Source organism: Mesoplodon densirostris, chromosome 2 (assembly GCF_025265405.1).
Source record: "Mesoplodon densirostris isolate mMesDen1 chromosome 2, mMesDen1 primary haplotype, whole genome shotgun sequence".
Taxonomy (NCBI): Eukaryota; Metazoa; Chordata; class Mammalia; order Artiodactyla; family Ziphiidae; genus Mesoplodon; species Mesoplodon densirostris.
The window spans coordinates 75,429,181-75,441,851 of NC_082662.1; the positions used below are offsets into that span (position 1 = coordinate 75,429,181).

At 35.4% G+C, this 12,671-nt stretch overlaps 1 protein-coding gene across 4 annotated transcripts in view; it reads right to left on the reverse strand.

The window, feature by feature from the left end:
- TTLL7 (tubulin tyrosine ligase like 7) overlaps nucleotides 1-12,671 on the reverse strand; it is a 161,183-nt gene that overhangs the window by 39,910 nt on the left and 108,602 nt on the right. For all 4 annotated transcript variants that reach the window (XR_009531140.1, XM_060090021.1, XM_060090018.1 and 1 more), the window contains exons 13-15: nucleotides 11,504-11,639; nucleotides 7,398-7,484; nucleotides 3,089-3,287 (exon numbers count right to left, since the gene is read on the reverse strand). Coding sequence is in view for 3 of the 4 variants with exons in the window: in XM_060090021.1 (XP_059946004.1) it covers nucleotides 3,089-3,287; nucleotides 7,398-7,484; nucleotides 11,504-11,639 (422 nt within the window). In the remaining variant the exon portion in view is untranslated. The remainder of the gene's footprint in view (nucleotides 1-3,088; nucleotides 3,288-7,397; nucleotides 7,485-11,503; nucleotides 11,640-12,671) is intronic.

Below are 12,671 nucleotides of genomic sequence, written 5' to 3' on the forward strand. Positions count from 1 at the left end.
AAACAGAAGAAAAACAAAGATTACCCTAATGAAGTTTAAATATGTAACTGGTTATTATAAGAGTAGTACTAGACAGATAAGTCTTCTTATTCACAGGATAGAAGAATTTTAAAAATTAGATTTACATTCCTACAGTAAAAGATTTAAGTGAAGAAAAATGTCTGGATCAAAAGGGTTGTTATCAGAACAACTAGGGAAAATCATAGAACATCTTCCTCAGGGCATATTGAGAACATTTAAAAAAGAGAACCGGGCCTCCCTGGTGGCGCAAGTGGTTGAGAGTCCGCCTGCCGATGCAGGGGATACGGGTTCGTGCCCCGGTCTGGGAGGATCCCATATGCTGCGGAGCGGCTGGGCCCGTGAGCCATGGCCGCTGAGCCTGCGCGTCCGGAGCCTGCGCGTCCGGAGCCTGTGCTCCGCAACGGGGGAGGCCACAACAGTGAGAGGCCCGCATACCGCAAAAAAAAAAAAAAAAAAAAAAAGAGAACCAACTATTCCAGGTAAATTTTAATTCCTGACACAGAGAAATAGAATATCACTCAATATTATCAACATTTATATCTTTTTTAGTACATATATTCTATATACCCTCTGTTGTATATTCTCTCTCTCTGCTTGGGAAATATATCAATCACTCTTCATTAATTAAATAATTTAATAAAACTCACATGAAGGCAGGTTGAATACCCAAATATTTCTCTTCATTAGCTGTTGAAAAAAATTTAAACCTTTATAAAGGCAATGGACATGAACCTTATATTTAGGGAAGTATTTCTAAAGAATATTTTGAATTGATGATAAGTCTAACAGTCCTCTTTTGGTTCTGGAGAGGACCAAAAAAGTATGCTCATTCAAGCTATAAAAGATGTTAAAAAAAAAAAAAAAACCTTCCATTTGTTCCAACTATTAACCTCCTTCTGAACCTGAAAGTCATACAATTTTTTTAAAGAATGGTGCTTCTAAAAAGGGCTGTGTGGGGTACATAACACTGGTCAATCTTCTACTAAGAAATACCCATAAGCATGTACTAATACCCACACCTTGGCCCTGCTCTCTTCAAGGGCTTACAATGATGGGTTTGGACATATATAATCTGATCATAGCTGCAGAAAGAAATATCCTTTCTCTTGAGTCACCAGAGATTTCCATTTTTTTCCTCTGCATACACTAGAATTCAGACAGAATAACTAAATAGCTAGACATGCCAATGATACTTAGGTAGATTAACAAAAAATGGTTGAAACTTGCATACACAAATTATCTGAGAAAAAAATACTTCATATAGTTTTGTGTAGGACTGCCATATATCAAATCTAAATATATCCTTTGGTACTGTAACAAGTTTAAATTGCCTAAATTAACTATATACAACAGAAAGCATTGTACATAATCTGGATTTTTGTCCTCGGTTATCAACATCCCTTTGTAGAGAAAACTCAAGGAGTGTTTGTGGTTAAAACATTCCTTCCTTAATGTAAGATTAAAGAGGGAATATAAAACAAATTGAAACCCTTGCTGCAATTCTTAATGACTAGAAAAACAAATAACCAATAAGGAAAAAGATATTAATTGAAATAGATTAGCTTTAAAATGTGAATTTATACTTAAAAACATTTCTAGTACACTCTTTGTCTGATCTCAATTTATTAACGTATTGGTCTGAGAAGAAAGAAGAATCTCAGAGCTATAGGAGTCCTAGCAATTTTTTTCTCACCACTACCCTTATCCTCTGTCAGTTCCTGCTGTTAAGGATACACACATTAGCCAATAGGAAAGGGGCTCCAAAACTGACAAAATCTGGGCAGAACAATGTCAGCTTCCAAAAGAGAAACAGAGCCATATTTACACAGAGATGCACTGAAAGTACTTAAGGAGTCTTTAAGAAAAAGGGAAATAATAGATAAAATAGCTTACAAACTCTGGAACAGGTGCTCAATAAACATATATTAAAGGAGTAAATAAACAAATGAAATGGAACATAATACATTATTTCCCCTCCAAACACATAAGCCCTCAAAGACAGGAACTTTAGCACGTATCTTTATGGAATAATTTGGAAGTAAAAGAAAGAATATTAAAAATCTTCAACTATTAGGTCTGCATTCCTTATGCATTTTCTCATAAGTCTGGAAGGCCAGGTTTAAAACATACATATTATCAGGTAACTATTAAACCATTGCTGGAAATAGAGAAACAAAGGCTCAGAAATGTGTTTATCGCATGATTGGACCAGTCCCTTTGTGGAGCCCTAGGACGAGGGAGGACAAGGCAAACAGCGAGATGAGAAACAGAGGTTAAGAAAAGTCCTGCTTTGGAGGCAGCCATCAGGAAGGGGTAACCGACTGAGCCTGGGCAACAGCAGTACCACACTGGACATCTGGGGATGAAAGAAGAATAACAGACACAATAGTGGACATTTGGGATCGAAGAAGGAATGAAAGACAGGAGAATGGAAGAGAGAGAAAATGGGAAAAGGAATAAAAGAGGAAAGAGGAAAAAGGCAGCAGGAAAGGAAGGAGACAGAGAAGCTGGTTGGTTCCTCTCCTGAATACTTCCTTCCTATACACCGAAGCCCTGACTGAAGTGCTTACCCGTGACGAAAATGGGAGGGAACAAAACTTCCAACTATTTCACAATTGTGTGGCTCACAGATACATTCAAGTCAAATGCCTAGGGAGATCCACACATTTTTAAAAACAGGTGAGAATATGAAACAAAATGAGTGCCAGAGTGGGGAATGCAATGAGAGAATATTTGGGCTTAAAAGAAAATGCAGTCATCAGATCAACCATGAGGCACATTTTATACAATTCATGCAGAAATCTAGGACTTAACAAAAACTTTGAAATATAGAAGAATGGACTGTAGAGATCCTTAAGTCAACTCTTTTGTTTTCTATTTGCAGACCCCGAAAAGGGGATCTGTGGGATCCAGACCTAATCAAGGTCTGGTTGGAGAAGGAAGTGGGATAGAATCCAGGTCTTCTCACACACAAGGGTTCATCTGGCCCAAAGTCTTTTTATTGAGTTCAGTAATTTCAGTTCCATAATTTTTCACATAACAACTAAATTAGAAGAAATCAACTTACTGGATGGTTGGATTAATCTGTAGTTGTTGGACTGTTTAAGATTATATGTAACTTGCTTTTCTCTTTTCTTATTTTGGTACTCTTCTTTTTCATTTTCTTCTGATTCTGAAGAGCTGCTGCTACTACCATAGCTGCTGTCACTGCTGTAGTACTTCTGTCTTTTTGTTATCTCAGTACTCTCGGGCATGGAAGACAGAGGCTAAAATGGAAGGAAATGTGATATTTTGTTAGAATTCAAAAAGGCTCATTCACATGATTAGTTACTACTTTTAATTTCCCACTTATGATTACTGCTTTTCACTTAAGCCTAAAAAATCCCCCCAAAGTGCCACTGTTCTAATGCTATCCACTAATTGTTCTGTTTCTGTGAAATATTATTTCTTAAATAATATAGTTCAGTCATGATGAGGAAAATGCTGTTTATGCACGATTCAAATAAAGGACCAAAATATCCACAAAGCATAACAAAATAAAGAAAAAAACATTTGAGATAAAAACATAAAAATCAAACATAGCTTTTCTTCATTCCATGCAGAATGATTACTCATTACTCATTAAGACTCAGAGGTATACCTCTGTTGTATCCCTAATGTTCAAAATCACTCAAAAAATGTGTATTTGTGTGTGTGTGTTCACTTGAGAGAGAGAGAGAGAGAGAGAGAGGAGAGAAGGAGGGGAAGGAGGGGCAAGAAAGGCAAAAGTAAAATAAAATAAGGAAGCAGCAGCCAGATAAACCACTATAAGTAAAATAATCCACTATCAATAAAGTAGGCCACATCTTAAAACAGAGCCTATGAACCTATGATACCCTCAGATAATATGCAACAAGAAGCAAGGTATTCCTCACATGTCTAATTTCTCTTTGGACATTTTTAGAAATAAAAATATTTAGTTAATTATCCACTTTCCAAATTGGCCATGCACCAACTCACAGCTTTTCTTGGAGGATTCCTACCTCTGTTACATAGGATCTGGCCATAATGGAGCAACATTACTTTCCATTGCCCACACTACATTTTCATAAAGGGATATAATGTAAAAATCAGTATGGCATAAATTTTTTAGAGGATAAGTGCCATGTAGAAGGGTAAATCTGTAAAGATTTAAAACGGCAGGCTATCATGTTCCAATATCTCCATCAGAATCACTTGTCTCTGAATCTCCCAATCAATGTGTTTCCAATGATGCCAGCTGAAGAAATAAAAGATAAGGAAAGTGGGACATCTTCACTTCAGAAAGAATGTGTACAACCAACAGCACGACAATTTTGTAACTTAGTCATTTTAAGAGACAATTACACATGCCACATGCCTCTTATTCCTCCTGCGGGAGGTTCCTGCAGTTGTATACTAGTTTCTTGTTCTCTGTTAATTCAAACAAAAATGCTTTGATGTTAGCATATACCATAATGAAATCCTTGGTTACCCTGAGATTTCACTGAAATAAGGTATATCCTCTCATGTAACAGTGTAGGATGAAAGATAAAGAAAGAACTAGCATTTCACAAAGTGCCTGGAATACATAGTAAGCCAAAGCATCATGTTCTTAAAGTTACTGTCTTAGCAAAGGATGAAAAATAACCAAAGCAGGGAAGTAGTTTAATACACTAAGGTACCAACTTGTGTTTAAAAATATGTTCTCCTTTTGATAGTCTAATATTTACTGAGCACTAACAATGTTCAAAGAGATATGCATAAAAACATTTACCAGTAACACAATCATCAAACATTTTGATAGTCTTAGGGAATATGAATTCTAGAGGAAGGATGTTTCTTCAGAAGTCTAGCATACCCAGAAGAAACAGTGGCACAATCAGGCTTGCTAGTAGTGCCTTCCTTCAAGTAGGCAAACAGCTTTAAAGTTTCTTAAGGAGCTTGACTACATAATGAGTTACTCGATCCTATAAAGAATCACAAAGGGAAACGGATAGTTGAACCTTTGTGTCATATATGCATTTGGGATTTGTTAACCAATACACTGTTAAAGCAATAAGTAATAAGAAGTCACAGCAACATAAACTCCAAACAGTGCCGTAACTACAAACTGGAATTTGTAAACCGGCGTTGAATTCTGACGCAAACCATACCATTTATTTTTATGTCCAACTGTATTATGAACTGGCTCATATATTAAAATATATATAAATGGCATAAAGAATAATAAAACAAATACCAAGTACCTAGCACTTGGTTGAAGAACAATAGTAATACTTTATGTGATATTATTTACATAGCTAATTAATACTTCTTAGATTCTCAAATAAGTGAAAAGTTATTTCTCCCAAGTTTAATTTAACCTTGATAACCTTCAATTATTCTACCAGTAAAGACACTGGAAATCAGTGTTTGACATGTGATAACAACCCTCTAAACAGGAAAGGCTGCTTTGAAGTTTGGCTCACTCTAGACCCTCAGTATACCTAAGGTTAGAAGTTATAAAAATACTTTTACTTCAGACTGATTATGCAGTTTTCAACACTTCAAAATATTTCTGGTGTTAATAACTATAGGAACTAACCAATTCATTTCATTTCAATGAATACATTGTTAGTTCCTACTATTTGCCTGGAATAAGAGGGGTTGAAAAATACACAGTGTGAATTCTGCCCTCTAGGAGGTTTTATTTTTATTTGGATGATAAGCCTTATTTGATGAAGCAAAGGAAAATATAAGACCGTAGAAGACTGACTTAGAGCTTTTGCATTTGCCAATCTGTCATGAATATTGTGCCCCCAGGTTGCCTCATATCTGGTTTGCCAAATTGCTAAATAATTAATATACAAAGTTTAGAGACTTTCCAATGTTTTCCAAAATGAAGCAATAACTCATGAAGGTATTCACTTTTACAGATACTCTAAAAAAATTTTGTTCCAAAGGAATTATCAACATCTTCTACAGTTCTTTGATATAGAATACATAATTCAGAAGAACAGTGCCTGACATTCAAGGTCTCTGGTCTTCATCAGATATGTATCTTTTACCAGGTTCATCTTGCACCAATTTACTCTCCAAGAATCTTCCACCTGAGTCATACCAAATTCCTTGTCATTTCTCCAACACCTTAGGCAGCATCATACCTCCATGTCTTTGCCTTTAATGTTCAATTCAAATGGCACTGCCTTTATGAAGCCATCCATAATCTACCAATCCCTTTCTTTTCTATGTTGCTGTAGCACTTCCCACTCCCTTAATTACAGTACTTGCCACAATATACCCTGGTTTTTGGTTCACCTATCTGCCCTTCCACTAGTCAGTGAGGTCCTTGTGGACACATTCAACAAATTTAATTAATGGTTTTGAGAACCTGCTAAGTGCCAGATGCTGTGCTAGGTGCTAGAGATGTAAAGATGAAATATACCCCCTATCCTCAAGGAACTTACAAGCTCATACTAAGGCAAGCATGCAAACAATTATTTGTGACAGCTGCTCTATAAAAGTGTCACTTGTGGTACAGCAATAGAAGGAGGGGGCAGAAGATCTAAGTCCAACTAGGAGAATGAGGGAAGATTTCACAAAAGCAGCAATGGTTCATCTGGATTAGGAGGGGGGTCTCTAGTCAATCAAGCAATGAATCAATTATTCTTTTAATAGGCAAGCCTTCCAGGTGTATAGAAAAAGCATGAAAGCATGACAGAGAATGATGTATGTGAAGACATAGTAATAGTTCAGTATTGCTGAAATGTAAAGTGAAAAAAAGCAGAATGAAAAAACTTTCCAAGACTTTACAAATTCAACTCTTTCCTACTCTACTAGCAAGAACTTTGACATATAACAAAAGAACATGTGGATGTCATCACCACAGAGCAGATGAAGGTAAAGCAAACACCTGTCTATTTTTGCCAGCATGACAGCTTTCTATGTCTTCCTAGAAACTGTAACTATTTTTCCTTACAAAATTTCAATATTACCGTGCCATCAAAAGATGGGGCTCCCCATTGGGATCTCTGGAGTCATGATTTGCCTGATCTATAATGCTACACGTCTCTGATAATTATATGTTTGGAGATAGGAAAACATAATACTGAGTATAGAATGAGGGTACCAGTTCTAGGTGCTGCTTGGCCCTGACTCACAGGGCTTTCACTAGATGAGGGAAAGAGTTAGAAAATGAGGAAAACTATCAAAACAAAACAAAGCTTCTCCTGAGTATATGAAAGCATTATCTTCCCAATTCTATCTTCACTGGAAACACAGTCCACAGAGTTCCTTGAAAGTGGCATCAGTCATTCTCACAGTGAGAAATACGAAGGGAAAATTAACTGTCCTTAGTAGAGTCTACTCTGATATTAAGGAAGATAAAGGTACTGCACCTTTGGTCCTCGAGACTTGGCAGTTTTGCCCATCAACTTTTCGTCATCAATTTCACATTGTTCCAGAAGATCCAAAATATCTTCCTCCTTAAAAAACATTTAATTAAAATCGTGATCACTGATGGATTCCAGAATTAATTAAAAGATTATTAATCTTGTGTACAACAAGGATTCCGAAAAGTATTTAACAAAGATTGCTCAGATCAAATGAGAAATAAAGGGTCATGGCAAACCCTCTTAAAGAAACTTTCACTAAAACCTGGCAATAAAAATAATACTTAGCTGAAATCTATTATGTATTGATTATCATAAACAAATATATCCTTATGTTCTAGTATACTATTAAAATCTTAGAATACAATATTTCAATAAGTTAGCCTATTGGACACTTTAAAATTTCTAAAAGTTCACTCTAATTTTTCCAGACCGCAATTTCATCAATCATTGCTGTATCAATTAGTGCAAAATAATAATACGACTGCAGACAGAACACTGATGATTGGCCTAATAGTTTCATTTAGAACAATCTAATGTTAGTATTTAGGTAATAGGCACAATTTAATGAAACTTTTAAATTTTTAACTCTTGCACACGAGTATCTTTAGAACTTTATGAAAGGTTTTCACCCTATAGGCCTAACACCTTTTCTCATGCTCTTCTAGAGTCACTTTGAAGTCAAAGGGTAAAGTTATAAAAACATACACCCAAGTGGATGTTGAGCAAACCAGAGCAATAGGAGTACAACAGCTTTACTAAATGAAGTAGAGTTAACTGCTTTCATTGAGTTATTTATTCAACCTATAAAAATATCACAACTTCATTTATATATTTATGATTTATATCTGTGTTTCTTTTTTTAAAAAAAGGGTTTTAGAGAAACTAGAAATCTCACTGAGCAATGGAAATCTGTAAAATAGGTTACTCTTCATCCCAATCTAAGATTTAGCTATTAAAATATCAAAAGACTCTTAACATAAAGTTTGATTAAACAATAATCCTACAAAGGATTCCAAAGACAGCAGCACAAGACAGTTAAAAAGTAAGGAGTTCTGCTTCTGCTTAGGAGAAAGAAGGTCATATAGACAGCATTTTCATCATAAGAGCTAAAAAAAGATGATAAACTAAATAATCATATATTTTAAGACATTAGAAAGCTGTGGATAAAAGTAGTGTAAAAAGAATTATACCAGAGAGGGAAAAGTTCTCCCTAGGGGAGCAGAGATAAGTGGCCACTTTCTACTTTATGTTCATTTGTCAGGTCTGGACGCAGATGAGCAGAGATTAGGTCTACAATAGAGAGATTCTGTGGGGGTAAATAGAATCCAATGGAGTTTTCAAAGGTCACATGGGCTACTGAGACATCTAGAAGAGCCCCACAGAGCTGGTTCTCTTCGCCTGCTGGGTCTTTCCAATAGCAATTTTAGTTGAGTATGTAGTAGAATAGGAGGATAGAGGCATGGATGGAAAACCAGAACTAGAGAGAAGCTCACGCACTGCAACAAAGAACCCACGCTGCAATGAAAGATCCCGCATGCCTCAATGAAGACCCACGTGCTGCAACTAAGACCCACCGCAGCCAAAAAAATTAATTAAATAAATAAATAAATATAAAAAAAACAAATAAAACTCTATAACCATCACCTGTAGTGTACACATTATTTTCAAGTAGACTTGGACATTCACTAATATAAGTACCATATTGAGTTAAAGCAAGTCTCAATTTATTTTACAAGACTGAAATCAGAATATGTTTTCTAACACCAATAGACTAAACTAGAAACTTTACCAAAAATAAAACTAGAACTTTTTAAATGTATGGAAATTAAGCAACAAACTTCTAAGTAACCAAAATAAAAATCAAAAAATAATTTGAAATGCAGTTAGTAAAAATGCAATATATAAAAATGCTAGATATAAGGGTAATATACAAAAATAATCAGGTGTTTACATCCTGGCAACAAATTAAAAATAAAAAAAATTTACAAACAATATTACCAGCAACAGCAGCACAAACATCAAATACTTAAAAATAAATTTAAAGAAAGATGTGCAAAAACTATAAACTGAAAACTACCAACTGAGCAGAGTTATTAAAGATCCAAGTACATGGAGAGATATGACATATTAATGGATCGGAAGACTCAGTATTGTTAATTCCCCAGAAATTGTTCTGTAGATTCCTCAGTCCGAATTAAAATCCCAGCAGCCTTTTTTTGTAATTAAAAAAATTAATCAAAATTTAGAATCAAACTGATTCTAAAATTTGTATGAAAGCATAAAAGGACCTAGAAAAGCCAGAAGAGTTTTAAAAAGAATAAATTTGAGGACTCACACTACCTAGTTTTGACACTCATTATAAAACAACAGTAATGAAGACTGTGTGAGTGTTATATAAGAAGAGGCTCCCAGATCAATGGAAGGGGGCAGGCAAAGTGGTGACATTAAAACTAGATTTTGAAGAATCAAATTGAAACTTGAAGCCTATTTATTATGTGCCAAGGTACTTTAAACAGACTAATTAACCTCAATTTTATTTTCACAACCTGTCAAGTATAATTTTAATACTACTATTTTAGTGATCTGATTGATCAAATAGTTTAATGTAAGTTTACAAAATTAACATGTGGGGGAGCTGGAATTTGAATGTAGGTCTATCTGGCTCCAGAATCCTTAGGATTTCTAGGAGCAGAGTGATGGGAAGATGGAACAGAGGCTGCATCCAGAGGAGAGAGAAATGACATTATAGAACAGGTAGAGGAAAATGAACAAAGGTCTCTCACTGTCTGGGTCAGGAAAAACAAAAAGACCACAGAACATAATTCTAATGGTGGAAATACTTGCATATGTCAAAAGAGGAAAATTTAAAGGAAAAGAGCATTGGGGTATACAGTATTCCTCTGCTTCTGTCCCTTAGGCCTAGCCAGCTTGAAAATGGCTTTATATCCTCCTGTTGCAGAATTTTAGTGAAAAGACCATAGCAAAATCTATCTATAATAAACTTTATCATGATTTTTGAATCACTCAGTATAACAGGGTATCCAAGATACTGGAGGTATCACACTCTAGGGAGATTTCCAGTAATATAAAATATAGACAATTTTAATAGGTCTGTGTGATGGAATGAAGAACACAAGAAAGGGTAAGTATGTGAGTAAATATGAATACTTAGAAAAATATTAAAGACCACTGACTGTTTAGACAACAAATAAAAACTTATTTGTCCAATGGAACATTAGCAAGCATGATGCTAGCAGAGGCTAGATTAGTCCCTGCACTCTGGGCTTGTCCTCTTGAAATGCTCCATTTTGGAACCCTGAGCTATCGTATTAAGAGATCCAGTTACCCTCCTTACATGGTCATGTAGAGAGAAAGAGACACCCAGCCTGCTCCCCAGATGTTCCAGCTATCTCATCTGATGCACCAGACACAGGAGTGAAGCCTTCTTGGATTTCCATCCCCAGCTGAGTTGATAAATGCAAATATATGATTCACTCCAAGCTAGCTCAGCAGAAGAACCACTCAACTGAGCCCAGCCAAGACTGCGGAATAATGAGCAAATAAATGCAATGGCTTATTATACTGCAAAAGATAACTAACAGACCTTTTAGTAAGGCAAATAGATTACTCTGTGTGTGTGTTTCAATTACTTCTCATATGCCAGGTCTATGCAGTATCAGGAAAAAATTATTGTATAACGTTAGTTACAATCTAACTATGTAACAATATAGTTACATAGTTAACTATATTGTTAACTATGTAACTCATAGGTATATCTCATTCTCAAACAATGAGAACATCACAAACCACTAGGTTATTTCAATCTATTTTTTTATTCAGTTATGTATACATAACTCTGTAATAAAACATTTATTACAATAGATTACAACATAATATCAACATTCTCTACTGCTTAACTTGTCTTGTTAAAAAACATCTTATTTATGAAATCATTTGGTTGGTTATGAAACATTCCCAACTGTTAAAATGGAAGGAACGTGCATCTTAAAAGTAAAATGTTTTTATATGTGGAACTAAGATGGGTTGTTTATAAAGACATATTGTGTGGCTTTATTCTTTTTTTTCTTTATAAACATTCATTCCTTTACCTTCATCCTTTTCAATGGATTATTCATCTCTCGCTGGAATGAAGCTGCTCTTCCTGAAAGGAAGGTCTGAAAGGCAACAGCCAACAAATTTTCATACTTTTCAAGTAGTGTTTTATCTTCAGGAGGATAAATTCGCCTACAATAAAATCAGATAAACCAGCTTGTTTAAAAAAAGCTATCATAGCACAAGAGTTAAGGTCAACTACATAGATAATTCTTGACCATCTACTCTGTCAGTCACTTTACTAGGCGCTAGAAATAAAGATGAATATAGTTACAAGAAATACATACATTTTCATTTGTTACCAATACAAATTGAAGTTTATCTAGAGAATTATCATTAAACAATGCAGTTCCAGAAGGCACAGTATAAAGGTTTGGTCAAGGGGAGGTGGTTGAAGAAGAATCGCAATTGGGCATATTGAGAAATATAGAACTTTACTGGAGAGAATTTAGGTGATGAGGGATAATTTGAGAAGTTATAGACTCAGTGTAATTATTGATGTATACAAGAATGTAGGGATTAATCCTAATGATCTTTTGAGGGGTGGTGGAATTTGTCTCTCTGGTGGAGAGATTAGGTAGACGTAGGGTGAGAGGAATGTGTTCTCATCATCACCATTGATAGTGTTAAGGCTGGAAAGAACATCTTACCAGGAATGCGGGAAGCTCTATGACGTCAAATCCTCCTAATTCTGCTGAGTCAGTGTCAAAGCTTGGGAGGAGGGGTTGTCTTTCCAAGAACACAAAGAGCTTAGGGGGTCCCCTTTTCTCCTGTCAAAGGTGATACTGTGGAGGAGGTCCAGTTCTGTACAGTCCAAACCCCTTTCTAATGTCTCATACCTGCCTCCTCCAAACATTTTCACTATTTGCCTGGTTCCTGATATATTTGAACTTAAAACAAAGTACAGCAACCACTCTGAACTGACAGAAAGAGTACTAAGAGACCTGAAATCTGACTTTTTCAAAATAGTATGTTATAATTAAATAAGGTCACATGATAACATCAGCCGGAAAAGACTTCATACAACCCCCCCAGAAGCTCTCCCCAAGTCTGAACCATCTACTTGCTAACTATCTTTTCTTTCTGGAAATAAATTAAACAAAAAGCACTTTCTCAGAATGAAATAAACAGTGCTTAAAATAAGCTTAAAAGTTAAAAAATGCA